Source organism: Somniosus microcephalus, chromosome 6 (assembly GCF_052327205.1).
Source record: "Somniosus microcephalus isolate GS21.2 chromosome 6, FLI_Smic_1.0, whole genome shotgun sequence".
Classification (NCBI taxonomy): Eukaryota; Metazoa; Chordata; class Chondrichthyes; order Squaliformes; family Somniosidae; genus Somniosus; species Somniosus microcephalus.
The window spans coordinates 245,044,842-245,068,093 of NC_140992.1; the positions used below are offsets into that span (position 1 = coordinate 245,044,842).

The 23,252-nt window shown below is 44.1% G+C and overlaps 1 protein-coding gene across 1 annotated transcript in view; it reads left to right on the plus strand.

Annotated features, from left to right (window-relative positions):
• Positions 1 to 22,275, plus strand: part of LOC147116614 (polycystin-1-like protein 2) — a 135,851-nt gene extending 113,576 nt beyond the window's left edge. The window contains exons 27-34 of the mRNA XM_085991701.1: positions 777 to 1,098; positions 1,236 to 1,369; positions 4,629 to 4,753; positions 9,272 to 9,432; positions 15,300 to 15,510; positions 18,104 to 18,205; positions 19,096 to 19,227; positions 20,570 to 22,275. Coding sequence (XP_085847827.1) covers positions 777 to 1,098; positions 1,236 to 1,369; positions 4,629 to 4,753; positions 9,272 to 9,432; positions 15,300 to 15,510; positions 18,104 to 18,205; positions 19,096 to 19,227; positions 20,570 to 20,674 — 1,292 coding nt within the window. The 3' untranslated portion in view covers positions 20,675 to 22,275. The remainder of the gene's footprint in view (positions 1 to 776; positions 1,099 to 1,235; positions 1,370 to 4,628; positions 4,754 to 9,271; positions 9,433 to 15,299; positions 15,511 to 18,103; positions 18,206 to 19,095; positions 19,228 to 20,569) is intronic.
• The last annotated feature ends 977 nt before the right edge of the window (positions 22,276 to 23,252 follow it).

The following is a 23,252-nucleotide window of genomic DNA, read 5'->3' on the forward strand; positions in this document are numbered from 1 at the left end:
CCACTTTCCTGCCCGCTCCCCATAACCCTTGACTCCCCTGTTGCTCAAAAATCTGTCTCTCTCAGCCTTGAATATATTCAATGACTCAGCTTCCGCAGCTCTCTGGGGTAAAGAATTCCAAAGATTCACGACCCTCTGAGAGAAGCAATTCCTCCTCGTCTCTGTCTTAAATGGGCGACCCCTTATACTGCGACTATGCCCCCTCGTTCTAGATTCCCTGATGAGGGGAAACATCTTCTCAGCATCTACCCTCAGAATCTTATATGTTTCAATAAGATCACACCTCATTCTTCTAAACCCTAATGAGTATAGGCTCAAAATTTCCTCATAAGACAACCCTTCCATCCCAGGAATCAACCTAGTGAACCTTCTCTGAACTGCCTCCAATGCAAGTATATCCCTTCTTAAATAAGGGGACCAAAACTGTACGCAGTACTCTAGGTGTGGTATCACCAGTACTGCTGAAACTGGTCGCTAGGAGCAGCATGAAAGCAGCCTGGGGTGACCATCCTCCAGTTTTCTCTTCCTCTCAGTAAGGGGCACTGGATCTACTTGTGGTCTCCTCCAATCGCATGATTGAGATATTGACCTATTATGACATTAGTGGAGCTCCAGATTACTGAACGTTTGTCTCCTCCTTCAGTCCCTACTAACGGATTCAGTCCCAAGCTTTCATTGGTGCAGATTGTATTTTTTTAAGTGATACTTTTATGAAATCCCTCCTAGAGATCAAAGGCATATCATTAAAGTAATGATATGTGTGCCTTTGTTGCTAGGATTTATAACTGATGGGTACTCAAAACTACTTGGAAGCCCTCGCATTCAACAACTGAGAGTAAAGAAACATGATTGTCCTGCATTGAAGATGTTAAAAAGCATTGTTAAAAAATGTGAAGTCCCGTACTCTTTTGATGAGGAGGATATGTCAAACTATGGAGAGCAATGGACAAACAACATAACTGTACAGGCCTCAAATCTCAGTTATATCTGGCAATACCAACCAAAATTACAGGAGTATCCATTTTGGAGAATTCTTGCTTTATACAGAGGAAGTGGCTATGTGGCTGACTTGACTACAGAAAAAGAGAATGCATCCAGGTAAATCAGTTATTCTGTCAATGCCGTATGATTTCCATGAGTGTGCCCATTTACATTCTTTTTTGAAAACAACATGAAATGAAAGTGCATTAACTTTATATTCATATACATTGTATTTCTTCTGATTTATCCTGCAGGATTGTTCAATATTTAGCTGAAAGCAATTGGATAGACAGTTACACCAGAGCCATCTTTGTAGAGTTCACAGTCTACAATGCGAATGTAAATCTCTTCTGTGTAATCACACTGACACTGGAGACAAATGGTATAGGTAAGTGCTCACATATGATTGGTTGCTTTTCCTACCATCAGGGCCTGAATGATAGGCTGAGCAGGATGGACTGAATGGCCTTTTCATATTTTTATGTTCTACATCAACTTGCAGCTTTGGCTATGGCAAACCAGACTAGGAACAGGTCAAAAGTAACGTTGATTGATTTTATTCTATTTTTTTAATATTGTGTTTACAACAAGTTTACATGCTCTTTCAGGCCATGCTTCGATACAGAGTACATGTTGTAATGCAAATTATATGGTATTTCAGGTACATATATATTTTTATAATTCTAGGCATTAGAATGGGAATGGGTCACAGTCGTTCAGTCATTCCTTGTCAGGACGCTGGAGATCACTCTCCACATCGCCATCATGCACATGTATCTGAAAATCAGGGTTGTTGAACAGGGTTCAGAAACCTTGCAAAGAATTCTTTTTTATCATGCAGTTACATCTTAACCAATCACGGTTAAACACTTGCTCGAGGTTGTCTTGTGAAACCTATCATGAAATTCTTTATAATGAAATGAAAAGTCTCAAACAACCCCTGAAAGAATAGAATTCCAAGATCTTTTTAAAAATTGCAATATACTTGCTAAATTTCATTATTGAATCTAGTCAATAATGGCCCGTAATTTGCAGTCAGCGGCAAAGCAAAGGTGTTCGCCGCTGGCCCCAAAGTAAGCTTCGTACAAAGATCTCGCAATCTCTGTGGCGAGAAGTTCGGCTTTTCCGATGTGCGGTTGAAATCAGCGTAGTTTAGTAGGAATTCCATAGTGCGAACTCCTGTGATGTCAACAAGCTGTCTAAGCAGCCAATCACATTGCAGAATTCTCACAGACATGGAACCAGGAAATAGAACACACTAATAATCAAAAACTTTTAATTTCTTTTTACAGAGAGCGAAATAAAGATTGGGACATACACATGGGGTTAAGGTAGAAGCTGAAATATCGGCCCAGAAATTAGGTTCGGGGGCTTGCCGCGCGTGCAAGCCCCCGATGTGCACTCAACCGGCGCGCCGACATCTGAAGCCTGGGCCTGCTTGGAATTCCTGTCACTGGCCCGGTTCAGATGTCGGCGCGCTGTGCTTACCTGATCCAGCGGCGTAGTTAGTTCGATGTGCCGGCTGGGATCAGGTGAGCACTGTGCAGCCAATCAGGGGAGGGGAAACTTCATTCATGAGTTTGATAGTAAGAACTGTCAAACTCATGAAAAGTACGGGCGCCCAAAAGACTAGTTTAACTTTAAATAAAATTTTAAAAAACATCCCAATAATTAAATAAACTATAAATAACTTTAAAAAAACTATTTTAAACAATTAATCAAATTTTTGAAAAAAATAATTTTTTTAAAAATCGGGTCTAAAACTACACTTACCTTACTGTAAAGTCCTTAAAAACAATAAAGCTGTGGAAAAAATGTTATAATTTTAAGTAATAGACCACTTACCTTAAAGAATGAAGTCCTTACGTCTCCTTTTTACATTCGTAAAAAGGAGAGGCCCTTACACACACGCAAACCTGTGGAAAAAAAGGAATTTCAGCACGCACGCGCAGACTCCTGCATGCACGCATTCATCCTCTGAACCCCTTGGCTCAGAGGACAGGAAATGCCGGTTTCCCGCGCATGCTGAAATCCGGCACTTCCAACGGGCCCACGCGTGAGTACCCCGTCCGTACTCACGCGTTGGGACCGGAATTATTGGCCCAATATGAACAAACTTTTAAAAAAAAAGATTAATTTTAAAATCAAATAATTTTTAACTTAATGGAGAAATTTGACATTCTACCATTATAAAATGAGTTTTGCAGGGCCAGACCAGTTGTTTATCAGTAGTTATTACTCAGATCGGCGTTAAAAACCCAGTTACATCTCATTTGGATGGGTCTAACTTTTTATAGGGTTTCTAATATTTGATCGGAAAAGGGGACCTTTTCGTCAGATCAGTGATTTTACTGATTTCCAGCTCTGGGGACTGGATGGGGGTGGGATTGGGGGGTGTTCCACCGTGCAGCCAGTGGAGGAGCAGTGAATGACAGACCGCAACTTCAGGATTTCTGTATTAAGCTGCTCATGTGCTAAATCCTGAATTTGCGGTCAGTTTCAAAGGCGAAAAGCCGGCGAACGGTGCCAGTTTGCCATTATCAGGACCGCAAGTTCTGGGCCATTATAACCATAACATGACTGCAGGAGTTCCTCAGGGCAACGTCCTAGTCCCAATTATCTTCAGCTGCTTCATCAATGATCTTCCCTCCATCATAAGGTCAGAAGTGGGGCATTTCCTTGATGATTGCACAGTAATTGCACAAGTGCCACGCAATGACCATCGGCAACAATTTCCTTGACATTCAATGGCATTACCACTGCCAAATCTTCCACCATCAACATCCTGGGGATCACTATTGACCATAAACTCAACTGGACCAGCCACATAAATGCCTTGGCTACTAGAGCAGGTCAGAGATAGGGAGTGGATCACCTCATGACTCCCCAAAGCCTCTCCATTGCCTACAAGGCACAGGACAGGAGTGTGTTGGAATGCTCTGTGGATGGGTGCAGCTACAACAACACCTAATAAACTCAACTCCACCGAGGACAAAGCATTGCGCGTGATCGACACTTCACCCACTTGCCTAAACATCCATCCACTCTACTGGCAGTGTACCATAGCTACAGTGTGTACTATCTACAGGATGTACTGCAGCAAGTTGCCAAGCTTTCTTCGGAAGCACCTCCCAAACCCATGATCTTCACCACCTAGAAGGGACAAGGCAGCTGGTGCATAGGAACACCGTCACCTCCAAGTTTCCCTCCAAATCACACACCATCCTGACTTGGACAAATAATTGCCATTCCTTCATCGTCACTGGGTCAAAATCTTGTAACTCCCTACCTAAAAGCATTCGCCACACGGACTGCAGCGGTTCAGTAAGGCGGCCCACCACCACCTTCTCAAGAGCATCTAGGGATGGGCAATAAATGCTGGCCTTGTCAGAAATGGTACATCCTGAGAGAGAATTTAAAAACATCATATTTGAATCTGTGCAAAACGCACTTTTTCACTATCATATTTCCATTCATTTCAACAGAATGAATTGCAGCTGATCTTACAAAACTAGAGCAAGTATCAGTCAAGTTTAAGATCTGAATCACCTAGGATTAAACTTTAACTTTATTGTGAATGCTGAACAAACCTAATTATCTATCCCTAAGTACGATTATATATATATATATTTAATTTAATTCTACAGGAGCCTTTATTACTTCTACAGACTTGGAAAGCATACAACTGGTCCACAACAGAGACATTACTATTATGTTTGCTGCAGTAAAGATCGTGTATATGCTCTTCATTTTTTATTACATGGTGCTACAGGTAGGTGCAAAATGTTTATAGAACTGCAACAAGACTGTGCCAGAAATAGATTACTTCAGTGTGCCAAATCAATCTGTGTTAATGGACCAGAAATTCGGGTCGGGGGCTTCCCGCGGGTGCAAGCCCCCAACCTGCACTTACCTAGCGCGCCGGCCGTTGAGCTGTGGGCCCGCGTGGGATTCCGATCCTGGGCCTCCTCCAACTGCTGGCGCGCAGTGCTTGCGTATCCCAGGGGCGCAGTTAGTTCGATGCGTCCCCTGGGATCACGTGGGCCATGGAGAGCCAATGGTAGCAGGGAATGCTTCATTCATAAGTTTGACAGGAAGACTTGTCAAACCTATAAACACTATGGCCTAGAAATTGAGTTTGTGCTGCGCCAGGGCTTTAGCACCGGAAGTTAGCGCCGGCGCTAAGTCCCTTTGCGCGCGCCAAAAATTCAGTAGCGCCGCGCCCAAACGGCTGCCGGCGCTACTGAAGGGTTTTAGCGCCTGAAAACTGGCGCAACGCGCCGCATTGCGGCGCTATTCCGGCGCTGTGGCGCCCGCTGCGGTGCGGCAGGCTCGGGAAGTGCAGGCCTCCTCCTTCCATTAAGGAGGAGCTGCCTGCACCCGGCCGCGGCCTGCGCAAATCTCTGCAAAAATGAGCCCGGCACCTCGGACAAGTGCCGGGCTTGCATCTGTTCCGGGGGCGGGGGGGGGGGGGAGAAGTCCGGGGAGGGAGCTGCGGGCAGGCGGCCGGCGGGAAAGCGGCCGGCCGCCGCGCCTCCTTAAAGCGCCGGCGCAGACTCCGGCAACACTCGTTTGCCGGAGTCTTAGTTGCGGCTGCCACTGGCGAGGCGGCCGCAACTGAATTTCGGCTTGGGGCCGGGTTACCACGGCAACCGGGACGCTGCGCACACCGATGACGTCATCGGTGCCGGCGCAGCGCTACCGGTCTACCGCCGCGGAAGGGCCCCAGGCAATTTAGGAAACAGCGCCAATTGCAGCGCTAGGCCCTCTAGCGCCGCAAAATCGGTGCTAAGGGCACTGAATTTCTAGGCCTATAAGCCCCAAAACATCACTAAATCTTCAAATAAATTTTAAAAAAACATCACATTTTTAAAATAAACTATAAATTACATGAAATAACTATTTTAAACAATAATTTAAATTTTTGAAAAAATTAATTAAATTTTCTAACGGGGCTAAAAATAAACTTGTGGCGGTACCACTGGTTGTCCCTTACATTGAGACACATAATTCCCTTTAACTTACCTTACTGTATGTTTAACTTACCTTTTGGGGCCGCTGCTCTTTTAACTTACCTGTTGGGGCCATTGCCCCTTTAAGGCGCACCCTAGTGCGCTGACGTCACGTCACGTACAACGTGATGTGCGTGCGCCGGCACAGCCCGGCCTAGCATCTTCGGCCTCAACGGCCAGCCGACGGGAGCGACGCAATCTTCCGCTCCCGCGGCAAGCACCGGCACAGCCCGGCCTCCCGACTTCGGCCTCAACGGCCAGCGACGCAACGACGCGCATCACGTGACGCCCTAAGCGCGGGAAACGCGAACACCGTGATGACGTCACAACACAAACGCGATGACGTCATCACGCTCCCCACAGGACTGCGAACTCAGTCCTCGTGGAGTCCCCGCTGGGACAAGACCTACACCATGGTGCTCCTACAGTCAGCCATCTTACCTGCTATCTTACCTGCTGTAATTAGTCTGTTCCTGTAAATAAACAACTTGTTGATAGTTCGTCGAAGTCAAACTCTCTTATTTAGTGGCGATCTACACAAACCGCTACATTGGTGACCCAATGACGTGAGTACGGGAGTTCATCAATTCCAACGCTACAATTGGTGAACCCGTATCCGTGAACGATTTTCACGGTAGCAACACGCACCTGAACCTCGTCTTCACTCAAGACGACCAACGCACAACCGACGAACAACCACGGAACAGCAACCGCCTAACACCGATTCCACCAAAAGCGACCCCGTCTTTGCGTACGTATTCGCAATGGAAGCGCAGCTTGGAGGTGAGCCCGTTTTTCACGAACGATTTCACAAAGGTAGAGCACGACCAACGGCAACCGTTATCCACCAGCGCTACAATTGGTGGGTTTGTGAACGTCTTTCACAAACGAAGCACGCTATGGAAGCATCAGCCGTTCTGCTGTCGCTACCGCAATCCAGGGAGCCACGGTCTCCCTCGTGCTTTATGCAGGTAGAAGCCCTGTTCGCCGAGAACATCGATGCGGCACAGACCACGCACGTGCTCATGGTCTCCGTATTCGACTCTTCTACCGCCACACGGATCGTCCGCCTCTACGTCCAAAGCAACAGCAAGTATACATCTCTCCAAGCGCGGGGTACAGCATGTTCGGGCCCACAAGATCGGAGCGCGCTCCGCGGGGATACCACGAGGACTCACCCCCGCAAAACACGAGGACGCACTCCTCGCGCACGAGGACCCATCCCTCGCAAACCACGAGAACCCATCCCTCGTGAACACCGACGACTCTTTCCCCGCCGACAACGCACCAGCCCTTCAGCCGGCTGGTGGTGTTACCTACTACACAATTCGGCGTGAACAAAAAGTGTGCCGCCCTCCCGGCTGTTTTCTCCTAAATCTACAACTGTTACAAGTGTTGACGCCCTCCAGGCAGAGTTACCCCTCCTGAAAGCAACAACAACCTGGACCGTTGCCGCCCTTTCTCCAGTTTTCCCTTTAACAAACGCAAACGTCGACTGAAGCTGCACACATCGAGGACGGGTCCAACGGGCATCCTGCGGCCGCGATCAGCCACGTGAAATGCGGCCGCGATCAGCCACGTGAAAGTTGCTAGCCTCACCGATCACTGATCAACGCAGCAACTCTTCACCCTCCGTTGTGTTCACGTCATAGCACTATGGCACGCACCGTTCCGTGCGTTCCAGCCTCCTGAAGGTTTCGCTCACCAGCCAACGGAGACATCGCCCGCGTCCGCCCAACCTGCCCGTCACTCTGACAAGGCCTGCTGTTTCGCACGTCTCCACGGTCCTTCGCCTGACGGATACGTTTTTTTCGCCACGACGCGCGTAAGGATCCGCTCATGAGCAGCATCTTCATACCTCGCCTACCAAGTCGAGACAGCACAACCGCCGTCACCACCAGCTCGTCAGACCATCTCATCCTTGGACTTTCGTTAAAGCGAATTCTGGGGGGGCCTATGTGGCGGTACCACTGGTTGTCCCTTACATTGAGACACATAATTCCCTTTAACTTACCTTACTGTATGTTTAACTTACCTGTTGGGGCCATTGCCCCTTTAAGGTGCGCCCTAGCGTGCTGACGTCACGTCACGTACAACGTGATGTGCGTGCGCTGGCACAGCCCGGCCTAGCGTCTTCGGCCTCAACGGCCAGCCGACGGGAGCGACGCAATCTTCCGCTCCCGCGGCAAGCACCGGCACAGCCCGGCCTCCCGACTTCGGCCTCAACGGCCAGCGATGCAACGACGCGCATCACGTGATGCCCTAAGCGCGGGAAACGCGAACACCGTGATGACGTCACAACACAAACGCGATGACGTCATCACGCTCCCCACAGGACTGCGAACTCAGTCCTCGTGGAGTCCCCGCTGGGACAAGACCTACACCACGGTGCTCCTACAGTCAGCCATCTTACCTGCTATCTTACCTGCTGTAATTAGTCTGTTCCTGTAAATAAACAACTTGTTGATAGTTCGTCAAAGTCAAACTCTCTTATTTAGTGGCGATCTACACGAACCGCTACAAACTTACCTTTCTTTAAAGTATTTAAAAATAATAAACCTGTGGAAAAGATGTTTTAATTTGAATTAATTCACCACTTGTAAAAAGCAGGCCTTGCAACTGCTTTTTACATGTCTAACTTCTGGAGACTTACCTTCCCGGGAAAAGCGGCAAAAAAAACCTAAGTTTGATGCGCACGCGCTGCCTCTCCTGCGCACACGATCGACTTCTGAACCCCTTCTTTCAGGGGAACGGAAGTGCCGGTTTCCCGCGCATGCGCAGTGCATGCACGAAACCGGTACTTCCATTGGGCTTATGGGTGAGTACCCAGCGCGTACTCACCCGTGGAAACCCGAATTTCTGGACCAATATGGATATGAGGGACAAGTTGAAAGTGCTAAGTCATACTATACAAGAAATGGCCAAATTTTAGTGTTCCAAATTATTCTGTCTTAATATACCTTGCTCTTGTGTTTCAAGCCAAACTTCCACAAAAAGGCAAGCTGATAATTTTCTCAGGACAGCTCTTTAACAACACCTTAACAAATGCATGTTTTATCCTAATTTCCTTTCACCTTAGAGTGGACATAAAGTTATGTACTTCTTTCTGTCATCTTGTTCACCTGTTTATTCATGTCTGCTTTATCATTTAAATTAATAACCAGAGGAAAATATGGCCCAAGATGTTTTCACTATAACTTAATCTAAAATAAAATATACTTTGTTATTTTGCATATTTTTCAATTGCTCAAAAATATTAATTGCACCTCCTTTTCTAGGGAAAGCTCCTCAAAGAGCAGAATTTTAAGTATTTACAGGATAAGCGTAACCTGATCGAAATGTCCATCATCCTGTGCAGTTGGAGTGCATTTGCGCTGCTTCTGAAACGATTATCACTCGAAAGAGGAACTCTAGATTATTATCTCAAAAACCCTCAAAGGTACTTCTACAATATGATAAATATTTAATTCCTCTGATATGTTTGCAACCCTGACATTTTGTGATGGGAGCCATCGGTTTTTGTTTCTTAACTTTATCTCAATTAGCAATTTTATTTTTACATGTGATTCCTTATAAACTTCACCGAGTTCATATCTGATACATTTCTGATAGGATCCTAAATTCCAATGTGGGAGGGCTGGCCACTTCTTCCACCTGTGACATCACATTTGGAGGCTGGACTGGATGCCTATGTCCACATTTATTATGGATTTTGCCTATGTAAATTTGTCACACAATTGTTGGCTTTTGTGCCCAGTCTATGAACATTTTCAGAGACTGAGCCGACGATTTTAACACTGCCCAACTAACAGAAACTTGACGGGCATTTAAAATGGACCATGGGACTTATGTGCCAAGGTCCCACTCTCTTCCCACAGGTTCTGATTTTAACCTGGTCTCCCGAGCAGGCAGGAAATACACCCTGTGCAAACCTTCTTTAAATATTCAGATTGGGCTCCGATAACTGGTCATCGATATTATGTTCATTAATAACTAGACATTCTTATTATGAACACAGCTAGCTTCTAAGCTAGTCACTTTATTTAGTATATGAGAACTTCAGTACATGAGGACTTCTACAGCATCATTCTAGAGGTTTCCATCTTGACTACTGCCTTGTGGGTAGCCTAGTGCCTCGTGGGTAATGTAGTCTTATATATATCTTGACATACAGCAATATACAGCTCTACACAGCTCTACGGCTCCACCTAGTGTCCACTATAGAATGACATGTTATTGATCATTACATCCCCCTTTCTTTGAGGTTAAACAAAATCAATATCAATCAACTTTCAAGAAAAACGATAAAGATGATATCAGTAATGATATACCTATCAATTCGTCCAATGAAAAGCGACGAGTTAAGAAAGTAACTATAGGTTTTTATTGACTAAATAACAGAGCCCACCCTCGTGGGTGATCGGATCCAAGAAGGAGGAATACCAGCCAGTCGACCACCTTTATACCCGGGCAGGTAGGTGGAGCCATGGGCGGAGTCGGCAGTGGTCAGCCCAGGTATAGCAGCGTGACAAGAGGCGACCTCGTACAGTGATACAACAATGTGAACAGTGATAACTATAGGGAAACGATCTAACAGTGATAACTATAGTGTAACGATAGTAAACGGTAAAAGTGGTTTACCACAAGTAACACTTTTGCTAGTGCTCTATAAACATAAACATTTTCACAACAGTCAACACATTTTCAAAGTCTTACTTTATACTCAAAGATTAAGTCTATCAGGCTTTTTTACTTCACGTGTGGATCTTCTCAACATGGGTAAGTCTGATGTGTCTTCATGAGATTGTTCTGGTAGTGATTGACAAGATGCAGTTGCGGCATTGTCATCGATCTGCTCTTGTATAGTCTCTTGTGTTTTCAGGAGGGAACGGCGGTTCCTCCTGAGAATCTGTCCTTCCTCAGTTCTAACAGTGTATGACCTTGGTCCTACTTCCTCAAGAACTGTAGCTTTCCTGCTCCATGCATCTGGATCCTCAATCCTGACAACATCATCCCTTGTCAATGGTTTTAGAGGTTTGGATGACTTGTCATAGTATGATTTCTGTTTCAGCTTTAACAGTTGAAGTCTCTGTCTCAGTTCCTTACTTTTCTTTTGCACAGCAGGGTAGCGTGGTACGCAACTTGCGACCCATTAGTAGTTCAGGTGAAGAACCACAGTCTAAAGGTGAGGCTCGGTAGCTCAGCAGGGCGAGATAAGGATCAGACTTGCTTTCTGTCGCTTTCTTCAGTAGCTGCTTGAGAACTTGAACACTTTTCTCTGCCTTACCATTTGATTAAGCATACAGAGGACTGGATGTGATGTGCTGAAATTCATACTGTGCTGCAAACTGTTGCCACTCCTTACAGTTGAAGCACGGACCATTGTCGCTAATGGCAATCCTGGGAATTCCATGTCTGGCGAAGATGGATTTCACATGCATTATGACACTGCTTGCTGTGGTGCTTGAGAGCAGCGCCATCTCAGGATAGTTAGAATAGTAGACAATCACTATTAGATATTCTTTACCATTTAAATGAAAAAGGTCCATACCAACCTTTTGCCATGGTGCTGTTGGTATGTCAGCTACTATCATTGGTTCCTTTGTTTGTATGTTTTGGTGTTTCTGACATGTCTCACATTTGCCTATCATGTTCTCAATGTCCTTATTTATGCCAGGCCAATAAACAGTGTCTCTTGCTCTCCTTTTGCATTTTTCAATTCTGAGGTGTCCCTCATGAATCCTTTTGAGCATGTCTTGACGTAGAGCCTGTGGAATGACTATTCTGTTCTGTTTTAGTAATAGTCCACTTGTGACACTCAATTCTGACCTTATGTGAAAATATTTTGGACAGGAACCTTTTGGCCAACCATGATGAATGTTCTCTATTACTGTTTGTAACACTGTATCTTTTACTGTTTCTTCTGCTATTTGCTTTGATTTTGTGTCTGATACGGGCAGCGCAGCAGTGACCATACTCACATGAACATCCACGTCTTCTTCAATAGAGCTCACTTGACTCATTGTGGGTGCTCGGGATAGTGCATCTGCTAACACTATGTATTTGCCTGGTGTGTAGATCAGTTCAAAGTCATATCTTTGCAGCTTCATCATGAGTCGTTGAATCCTTGGCGACATCTCATTCAGATTTTTTTTTATGATGGCAACCAGTGGGCTGTGGTCTGTCTCAACTGTGAAGGTGGGAAGTCCATATATGTAGCCATGAAACTTTTCTAGTCCAACTACCAAGCCTAGACATTCCTTTTCAATCTGGGCGTATCGACACTCAGAATCAGTCATCGACCTGGAGGCATAGGCAACAGGCTTCCAATCTTCACCCTCTGCTTGTAGCAAGACCGTGCCTAGGCCATCTTTTGATGCATCCATTGGCACTTTGATTCTCTTTGTTGGGTCAAAGAAAGTGAGTACAGGTGTGGTTGTCAGCACTGTTTTGCGGTTTATCCACTCTTGTTCATGTCTTTCTGTCCATGCGAACTCATTTGTTTTACGTAGCAGGTCTCGCAGACAGGCTGTCTTGGCTGACAAGTTAGGAATGAATTTTCCAATGAAGTTTATCATCCCCATGATGCGTAGCACTCCTTTTTTGTCAGTGGGTTGGGGCATTTTGAGTATGGCGTTTACTTTTTCCATATCTGGCTCTATTCCTTTACCAGATAGATTATCTCCTAGGAAAGTGACTTCCTGGATGCCAAACTGACACTTGGCTTTGTTGAGCTTCAGTCCATTCCGGCGTATGCTCTGTAGCACTTTAGTCAGTTGCTCATTGTGTTCTTTCAGTGTGGAGCCCCAGATGATGATGTCATCAACATAGACCCGGACTCCTTCCAGACCTTCAATTATGTGTTCCATCACTCTATGAAAGATTTCAGATGCAGATATTATCCCGAAAGGCATTCTGAGGAAACAATACCTGCCAAATGGTGTGTTGAAGGTACAGTATTTGGTGCTTCCTTCATCCAGTTTTAGTTGCCAAAATCCTTGTGAGGCATCAAGCTTTGTAAAGTATCTGGCACCTGACATTTCACTGGTGATTTCTTCTCGCTTGGGAATCTGGTAGTGTTCACGTTTTATGTTTGCATTTAAGTCCTTTGGATCCATGCATATTCTTAGATCATTGTTCTTCTTCTTTACACATACCATGGAGTTAACCCAGTCTGTTGGCTCTTCGACTTTCCTGATGACTCCTAGTGTGGTCATTCTGTCCAGTTCTTTCTTGAGTCAGTCATGCAGGGGTGCTGGAACTCTTCGTGGAGCATGTACCACTGGCTGAGCATCCTCCTTTAGCTGGATCTTGTAAGTGAATGGTAGAACTCCAAATCCTTTGAACACATCCTGGAAATTGCTCACTACAGAATCCACTGAGTCATCTGGTCTGCTTATGGCACAGTTTATACGGTAGACTCTCTTGACCAGTTCTAAGTCTTCACAAGCTTTGTCACCCAGTAGTGAATCAAGTCCTTCAGCCACAACAGAAAACATGAGATGATGCACTTTGTCTTTGACTGTCACTTTAAGTCTGCATACACCTAAGCTATCTATTTTCTGTCCATTATAGTCCTTCAGTAGTACTGACTTTTTCTGTATTTTGGGCTTTTTCATGTTTTTAATGTCACTCATACTGATTAAGTTTGCTTTTGCCCCAGTGTCTAGTTTCAATGTAACTAATGCTCCATTTATCTGCAGTGGGATCATCCATTTGTCCTCTTTTACTGCATTAACTTTATGTTCAGCATTGTCCATATCTGAGGGCTGCACATTTTCTGTATCCTTTTTGACATTGTCACATGACACCATTCATACAAAAAATGTCTCACTTATATCAGTGTCCTCAATCACATTGACTTGGACTTGTTGCCCTTTCTTTGTTTTTACTTTTGAAAAGCATTGTTCGGCAAAGTGATTCTTTCCATGACATTTTTCCAAACGCTGGGCATTGTTTTAACTGGTGTTTGTAACCACAGCGTTTACAATTAAAAATTCCTTCCTCCGTTTGCTTTTCATTTCTGTTCTGCCCATGTTGCTTCCCCTTGTAGAACACAGCACCAACAGCAGCACTTACTACAATCGCATCATTATTGATTTCACTGAAAGTCTTCGCATGCTTTTGAGCTAGCTCGCTGGCTTGGCATATTTTCACAGCATTTTCCAATGTTAGTTCGGTTTCTCTCAACAGACATTCCCTGACCTTTTTATCATGAATACCAAACACAATTTGGTCACGAATCATGGATGCTTTCAGCTCAGAGAAATTACATGTCTGTGCTTTCAGTTTCAGATCGGTCACAAAGCTATCAAAAGCCTCATCTTGCCGCTGTGTCCTTGAACAGAACACGTATCTTTCATAGGTCTCATTCTTTTTGGGAGAACAATGTGCATCAAATTTCTTTAGCACATCGTCTAATTTGTCTCTGTTCTCCTCTGGATTAAATACAAATGTATTAAATACCTCTATCACCTGTGGGCCTGCAACCGTGAGCAGCAACACTATTTTCCTTGCGTCTGGCTTCGTACCGAACCCGATGGCAGCAATGTAGAGTTCGAATTGTTGTTTGAAAGTCCGCCAATTATAGTCGACATTTCCCATGAGATTCAAACCTCCTGGTGGCTTCAAAGACTCCATCTCGCGTTTAACAATGTTTAGCAGATTTTCACAACTCCTGGTACCATATTATGTTCATTAATAACTAGACATTCTTATTATGAACACAGCTAGCTTCTAAGCTAGTCACTTTATTTAATATATGAGGACTTCAGTACATGAGGACTTCTACAGCATCATTCTAGAGGTTTCCATCTTGACTACTGCCTTGTGGGTAGCCTGGTGCCTCGTGGGCAATGTAGTCTTATATATATATAGACATACAGCAACATACAGCTCTACACAGCTCTACGGCTCCACCTAGTGTCCACTATAGAATGACATGTTATTGATCATTACAATCGAGACCCAACTGCTATTCTAACCAGAGGCCTGCGTGGAGAAACCGGTGTGGCTGCCCAGTCAAACCAACCAAGTGGGAAGAGGAGTCAGGGCCAGAAGACACCCAAAAGGTAAGTCATTTTACTTTCCTCGTGGGGCCAGGAGGAGCAGAAATGTTTAGGCCTCCTCTGCCCTGGGTTCCCCTCTCTCCCAGATCGCGAGGTCCTCCCGAACCTCCTCACCATGACTTGGCTGATGCTGGACTCTTTCGGTCCCTGGCATCCTTCTGCTATCTGATTGGAGAGAATATTTTAGAAAAATTCCATGTCAGCCATCGATCTTTCAACTATATTATTATCTCTGCAGATTTGTTAGTTTCCATGGATTGGCCATCATAAATTCTGCTCTTAATTACGTCATCGCTGTATTGGTGGCACTGACCACAGTGAAGCTTTGGTGTCTGCTGCATCTGAACCCGAAGCTGCATCTGTTCACATCTGCAATGCAGAGATCCTGGGAGGAACTCAAAGGTTTATTTGTTATCATAATACTACTGCTTGTGGCCTACTCCAGTGTGGTAAGGAGAAACAACCTTTCTACTGCATGTTGTTTAGCTTACAACATAGTGATTAGTCAATTGAAAGTCTTACTTCAGTTGTTAAGCAAAACTATAATTTCACAGTGACCATATGCCTTTAAATTTGAGCTACTAGCCAAATTTTTCACATCCTCCATTAGGCTAACTCAAGGCCAAATCTGTGCTGGGAGGCCATGCTAATTATTCAAGTGACCCCATAAAATTGTAGTCATCAATTACGAGCCTGGATCAACTTTGCGAGAATGGCAAAATTGGCCCAAAGTTCTACCATATACAGTTCACTCTTTGAAGGCTCAGTGGAGTGATGCACAATTGTATGCAACACTTACTGGTATTTAGAAAGGATTTCACTGATAAAAGCAGCCAGCCCAATTTGAGATAAAATAAAAACTGTGAATGTTAGAAATATAAACAGAAAATGTTTATTTAAAAAGGGTAGTAGGCAGAAGGCTGGAAACTATAGACCTGTTAGCCTAACATCTGTGGTTGGTAAAATGTTAGAGTCCATTATTAAGGAGACAGTAACGGGACATTTGGATAAACATAATTTAATAGGACAAACTCAGCATGGTTTCATGAAGGGGAAGTCATGTTTGACAAATTTGCTTGAGTTCTTTGAGGAAGTAACATACAGGGTGGATAAAGGAGAACCAGTGGACGTAGTGTATTTAGACTTCCAAAAGGCATTTGACAAGGTGCCACACAAAAGATTATTGCTCAAGATAAAAAATCACGGGATTGGGGGTAATATTCTGGCGTGGGTGGAGGATTGGCTCTCTAACAGAAAGCAGAGAGTTGGGATAAATGGTTCGTTCTCAGATTGGCAACCAGTAACTAGTGGTGTTCCGCAGGGGTCAGTGCTGGGTCCCCAACTCTTTACAATCTATATTAACGATTTGAAGGAGGGGACCGAGTGTAACATATCAAAGTTTGCAGATGATACAAAGATGGGACGGAAAGTATTGAGTGAGGAGGACATAAAAAACCTGCAAAGGGACATAGACAGGCTAAGTAAGTGGGCAGAGATTTGGCAGATGGAATACAATATTGGAAAGTGTGAGGTTATGCACTTTGGCAGGAAAAATCATAGAGCAAGTTATTATCTTAATGGCAAGAAACTGGAAAGTACTGTAGTACAAAGGGATCTGGGGGTCCTGGTGCACAAAACTCAAAAAGTTAGTATGCAGGTGCAGCAAGTGATCAAGAAGGCCAATGGAATGTTGGCTTTTATTGCTAGGGGGATGGAATATAAAAACAGGGAGGTATTGCTGCAGTTGTACAAGGTATTGGTGAGACCGCACCTGGAATACTGCATACAGTTTTGGTGTCCATATTTAAGAAAAGACATACTTGCTCTTGAGTCAGCACAAAGAAGGTTCACTCGGTTAATCCCGGGTATGAGGGGGTGGTCATATGAGGAGAGGTTGAGTAGATTGGGACTCTACTCATTGGAGTTCAGAAGAATGAGAGGCGATCTTATTGAAACATATAAGATTGTGAAGGGGCTTGATCGGGTGGATGCGGTGAGGATGTTCCCAATGAAGGGTGAAACTAGAACTAGGGGGCATAATCTTAAAATAAGGGGCTGCTCTTTCAAAACTGAGATGAGGAGAAACTTCTTCACTCAGAGGGTGGTAGGTTTGTGGAATTTGCTGCCCCAGAAAGCTGTGGAAGCTACATCATTAAATAAATTTAAAACAGAAATAGATAGTTTCCTAGAGGTAAAGGGAATTAAGGGTTACGGGGAGCGGGCAGGAAATTGGACATGAATCTAGGTTCGGAATGGTCATGGCCCTGTGGGTAGTGGAGTGGGCCCAGGGGCCGTGTAGCCTGGTTCTGCTCCTACTGTGTTCTAATTCTGTGTTAGATTTCAGGAGATGGTTTTATTCCTGTTCCTGGCTGGGGTGGAGATCGCCTTTACAGAAGGTAAGTACTGTAGAAAATATAGGGACAGAGTGATCTCCTGGAAGAATTTCGATCGCCTAGATGGGTCGGAGAGGAATTTCCCAGATTTTTTTCTCCCAAATTGGCCATGGGGTCTTTTATCTGGTTTTTCGCCTCTCCTGGGAGATCACATGGGTTCGGATGGATGCAGAGTGATAGAAGATTTGAGGTTAGGATCAGATCAGCCATGATCTTACTGAATGGTGGAGCAGGCTCGAGGGGCCGATTGGCCTACTCCTGCTCCTATTTATTATGCTGAAAGAATACAGTAGGTTTATCATACCTGAAAAGGGAAGAGATGTTAAAGGGTAAATGTTCCTAGTCTAGGCACGTGGTCAAGGCAAGCTTCAGTGCAAATTGGAAAATTGTGGTGGTGGATGAGATATCTTCCTGTGGCCCAGATTCAAAAAATGTAGGTCAATATTTCGGATGGACACCCTCTATTCACCTACATGGAGGAAGTTCAAATTAAGCCATACATCTAAATTTCAGCTGGCTGCTAACCATAGCATGATCAAACTTTACCAAAACTGTAATTAATGTGAGTTGTTCAAGTAACCAGCAGAGGAAGTTACTACCAAGATATGGAGACATTACTGAAATGATCTGTGATTTCTGTATGCTGCAGTCCTATGTGATGCTGGGACCGAGCTTGTCTTCCTACAGTACATTCTTCAAGGCCGCTGCAACAATGCTCAGTCTTCAGCTGGGGCACTTCAATTATAAAGAGGTAAGGGAACATTTTATATTTTGCAAAGCATTTCTCTATGAATGAGGTTTGGAGAGTATTTCGCATCACTATTTTCCCTCTATAAGAGGGTGGACACTAAAACTACTTTGCGATGTATACAAAAAGAGAAACCGTAGATTTTCACCAGGTCTCCATCTCTGGATTATTGTGATTCTTTCTTTTGCTCCAGAGTCCCCTGCAGACTTGATTTGCCGCTACGACATACCGGAGTAATTCAGTAAATATTGCGTGTCTTTGTTATAGAGCTAATCAATTCAACAGCACTAAAGGGGGTTGGTGGCAACTTGTGAACATTAAGATGGCAATGCTTCCACCTCCCCTATGCCCGAATTAGCTGGTGTGTTTAATGTGTCAGAAGCAATGTCTTTGTAATTGACTCCTATGGTAATGGCAAATGCTTAGTGCCGTGTGCCCCATATAGCGTGGACAGTGTAAGTGGTGTGGACAGTATAAGTGGTGGGGACTGTAATTCCAAAACAGATTAGTTGCTGCTTATGCCTAGTTGGTGTTTCTTCATTATAACTTCACACATTTTTGTGTTGTCATCTTTTTGTTTTGAGATATTTTTCATCCTTTGTAATATCTGAAACAGCAGAATAGGGTTTTTATTTTATTTTGGACTATTCCTATCCCTGGAGTGAATGCTGATGAGCAGTCAACAAAGAATAAAAATCTCAGCTTTTTTCTTCCATTTTCAAGTGTAGTTTTCAGACAAGGAAGCATCTCCCACTAGTTAAGCTACATTAACCCTTAGCCACCTGTTTGTTACACTGGTTATAAACTACTAGATCATGTTGACAGATGTAACACAGAGTTCAAAGTCTCCTGCTTCTTTCCTAACTGTGTTTTCATGCTTTTTTCGCACCCAGGTGATGGAACTTTATCCCACTGCAGGTGCAATCATTATTTCTACCTCCACCATCTGTGTTACATTCGTGGCCTTAAACCTCTTCCTTTCAGTAATTACGGTGACCTTCTCAGAGGAACGACATTCTCCAATAGTATGTACATTTTTCTTGAGAGAAAGTAAACTTTTTGTAACCAGTTGACTAAATATATCTGCAAATTAGTAGCTTTGAAACACCTTTTGGTGCTCCCGTGATGGCTCAGCTGGTTAAGGTGATGGGGACTGAGCAGGGCAGTGGGATTAGTTTTGGTGAACTCTAGCAAAAAGCTGAGACAGACACAATGGGCTGAATGGACTTCTTCTGTGCCATAAATGTTGATGGTTCTATGAGAATAGTTGAGGCAGCAGTTCAACCATACAGATCAGGAAGCTTCTGGCTTCAATCCATAGTCTGTGCTGAGTTAACAGATTTCAGGTGGTGGTCGGGGGACTACAAACCACCTCAAAGCCTCTGAAAACCCATAGGGCATTGTTCCTGGCATAAATGCCAGGATCTGCTGACCCCCTCCAGGTCGGTTCATGTAATTTAAATAAACCAGGTGGGTGTCCATCCACTGGGGCAGATTTTGGACACCCATCAGAGGAGAAAAGCCACAAAATGCAATGGAAGGTGCTGGTCCCAGGGCGGGAGTTGCCAGGGGCCCTTTATAAAGGGGCCAATAAATTATGAAAAAATTCTTAATTGGGTAGGTCACAAGCCAGGCCTGGACCCTCAGGGTTCCACTTGCACTATTCAGCAGGCCAGTACACATGGTCCCAATCGGTATACTGGCTCGCTGCTCTATCTCCAGGTTGGGAATAGGGAAACTCCCGACCTGAGAGTCCCAACCTCCACCCACACCCCACGCCCCTCGCCTACATCGGTGTCCTTGCAATGGGACAGATGAAGGCTCTGGCCTAATCACAGCTGACTGGAAACTGCCATGGAATCCTGGAACTGGCATAATCCGGGTCCTGGCTTAATTTGCGGCACTTCTCGCCAGACTAACGGTAGGCGTGCCCTTGAACAACCACAGATTTTTGGCCCCTACATGATTCTTGGCAACAAGGCCAGGGTAGCGATAAAGATGTGTTGGTTACTTCATGCAGCTGCTTGTAATAGTCAATACAGCTGTTGTGCATCTAAAGGAAAATGTGACAAGTGGTTTATCCCCAGCCAACCAATATGCAAGATCTAGTTTGAAGATTGAGGAAGGCAAAATTCTGGTTGTAGCATAGAAAAAGCTGGCATACATCTTATAGTCCCTAGCTCTGTCAATAGGAAGGGCCCCTTTAATTTACCATTAAAGGTTGCTCAATTTATTATTGCCAGAAGAAATAATCATTTACAATTAGAAGATCAGATACATTATAAATGTATTATTAGTATTTCATATGGTTGCATTTTTTAAGATCTAATTGCCATTATTCTAAATATATATATTTTTGCTGCCCAGTCATCTGAAGATCAGGAAGTAGGAGACCTGCTGTTGAAGAAACTTTATGGCCTCTTTGGAATTCAAGGCAGTGTGAAATCCTCTCAGCAGAAAAAGGCAGACTAAAAAAATCATAGAACAAGAAATGGACGTTTGGACTATCAAACCCATTCATTTTGCAAACCTGTGTGCAATCGAACTGTCGTAGCTCTACCCCACACGTTTAATCCAGGGAGAAATTTCTACAAAAATACTCCCTGCTCCCCAAAGGGGACAAGCAAAAACTCCAGCATATTCATCCAACCTAACCCTGCCTGCTGGCCTTCAAAGACAACATCCCCCACCAGGAGCAGAGAGCTGTTGACTCCTATTGAGTATTTAATCATCTTAGCCTATATATATCCCTAGCATAATCACAGTAGAATGTGCTGATGGTCTATTTGTCCATGTGTAACTCTGCTCTAGGCATAAGCACGCCTTCAAAAAATGAGTAAAAGTGAGTAATTTAGGTGCTTTTATATTGCTGTTTGTTTAGTTTTAATTCCAGGAAACTAATGTCTGCGCACAGGGGTGGACTGGATCCCCGAAAGGGAATTCTCATGGAAAAAGGGGGGTGCTAATATAGAGCCATTCACGGAGGCACTCAGGAAACCTCCCGCTTTCCCATATAGCCAGTCCGCCTGCCTATGCTTCAGCTCCCAGCATTTACACTGCCAAATCAGGCCCTCAATCTAGTGACAGGATCATGGACTCTGGTTTTCACTGGTCTTTGCTCTGGCTGTTTTTTAAAAATTCGTTTATGGGATGTGGGCGTCGCTGGCAAGGCCTGCATTTATTGCCCATCCCTAATTGCCCTTGAGAAGGTGGTGGTGAGCCGCCTTCTTGAACCGCTGCAGTCTGTGTGGTGCTGTTGGGTTGAGAGTTCCAGGATTTTGACCCGGCGACGATGAAGTCAGACCTGGCATTTGTAAGTTTAATGAATGGGAAGATTTTGAACTGTCACTACAGAAGTGAAAGAAGTAGATAGTTAAGAGATGTTTTCTATCTTATGTAGGGCTACCTGGTGACACATAAGTGCTATTGAGATGAGAAGCAAGCAGCTGCTACAGTGCTCTTCCATACATGCCACTACTGGAGGGCATCGCCTCGCAGTGCTCATTAATCTGTGTGAATCCCTCAGCTCTTGGGATTCCTCCCCCACCCCTCCCCATACATGGCTGCCTATATATGGAAGCCAGCCATGACCACAGCATGGAGTTTGGATCCCAAAGCCTCCTATTGTAAAGCAGGCCCACTAGGAGTTATATGCCCAAATAACTAAGATGAGGAACTTGGCATACTAGAACATTGCCCTGAACAATCCCATAATTTCTACTCCCTCATCACCAGTGCTTCTGTATCTTAGCTTGTGATTCACCTTCTTCATCACTATGATCTTATCACAGTGGGTGTATATCTGTGTAGGTGTTAGGTTCAAAGGGGCATGATAATGTTAAGTGGCCTATTAATTGCTTTCGAAGCATTAAAATTGTGATTGACCGTCAGTGCTTTGTATTCTCAGAAAATTCATATTTTAACACTGTCAGGTGTGAACTATGATGAAAAATGAACACCTCTTTCTTTATCTTGCGGGCTTTATCTTTCGGTATTGGCTGGCTTTACTTCCAGTTGTTCAATGTAAATGTATTAAAGCATTTTAAACGTCAATGTTAATAAACCCAGTTCAAACAAAACTTGTGGAGGTATAGGCTGTGGTTACATCTGATATTTTTCACCCTGGGTTGGGGTAAATGCAGTGCTGGCCTCTGTTTTATTAGAATCTAAACAGATGGAGTTTGCTAGGTTTTGGGAAGATTTAATCAAACCAACTCAAAGACATGAAGCAGCAGCAACTCATTTACTCACACTCTGGGACTGCAGAGGTGGAGAAGAATGAACAGAATTTGTGATCAATTCAGGTAAGAAACGTAAGCTATTAACAGAATTTTATTTTGTCCATTAATGTGGACTCCACTGTGCTTACAACTCATTGGTGATCGGATGTCACTGAAGTATTTGGTAGTTGAAATATCGGATTACTCAATAGTCTCAATCTTTTCTATACAGGTTTATATATGCGGTGATAATTCCCTTTTGATTACAATGGTTACAGATCGCCATAGCTGTCCACAAGGATATTGCAAATTGCAGTGTAAATACATATTGTAATCTTTTCCTGTAATTTAGTTAGGACAATAATTTTGACTTTAAAGGCTGAGGCATGAGTAAATAATTACACCAAATGCAGGGAAGAGGATCAATTACCTGTAATTCAGTTAAACAAAGGCAATGTACAACAATCTCTTGGACAAATAAGTCAGGGTGAGAGGATTTATGTCCTGAACAGAGCATTAAGCTGTAGATAGAATCATTCACCATCCTAATATCCATGATGCGGAGGAAAAAATAGAGTTAATAAAATAATTGATACCTTGTATACAGTTTCCCTCAATTTTGTGAGCATCTGCACCACTAGAGCAGCCTCACTGGGGGCAAACTTGGGTCAGGAGATCAGTCCAGTTCACAGCAAAGAAAGATGATGGGCAAAGGGAGGCTATGCTGTTGGTCAGCACCAGCCTCATAGTAATATGGTAATTATAACAATTAGGTCTCATTTTTCTACTGACCTCGTGCCTAGCTGGTTGTAGGGATGGAATCAAAGCCC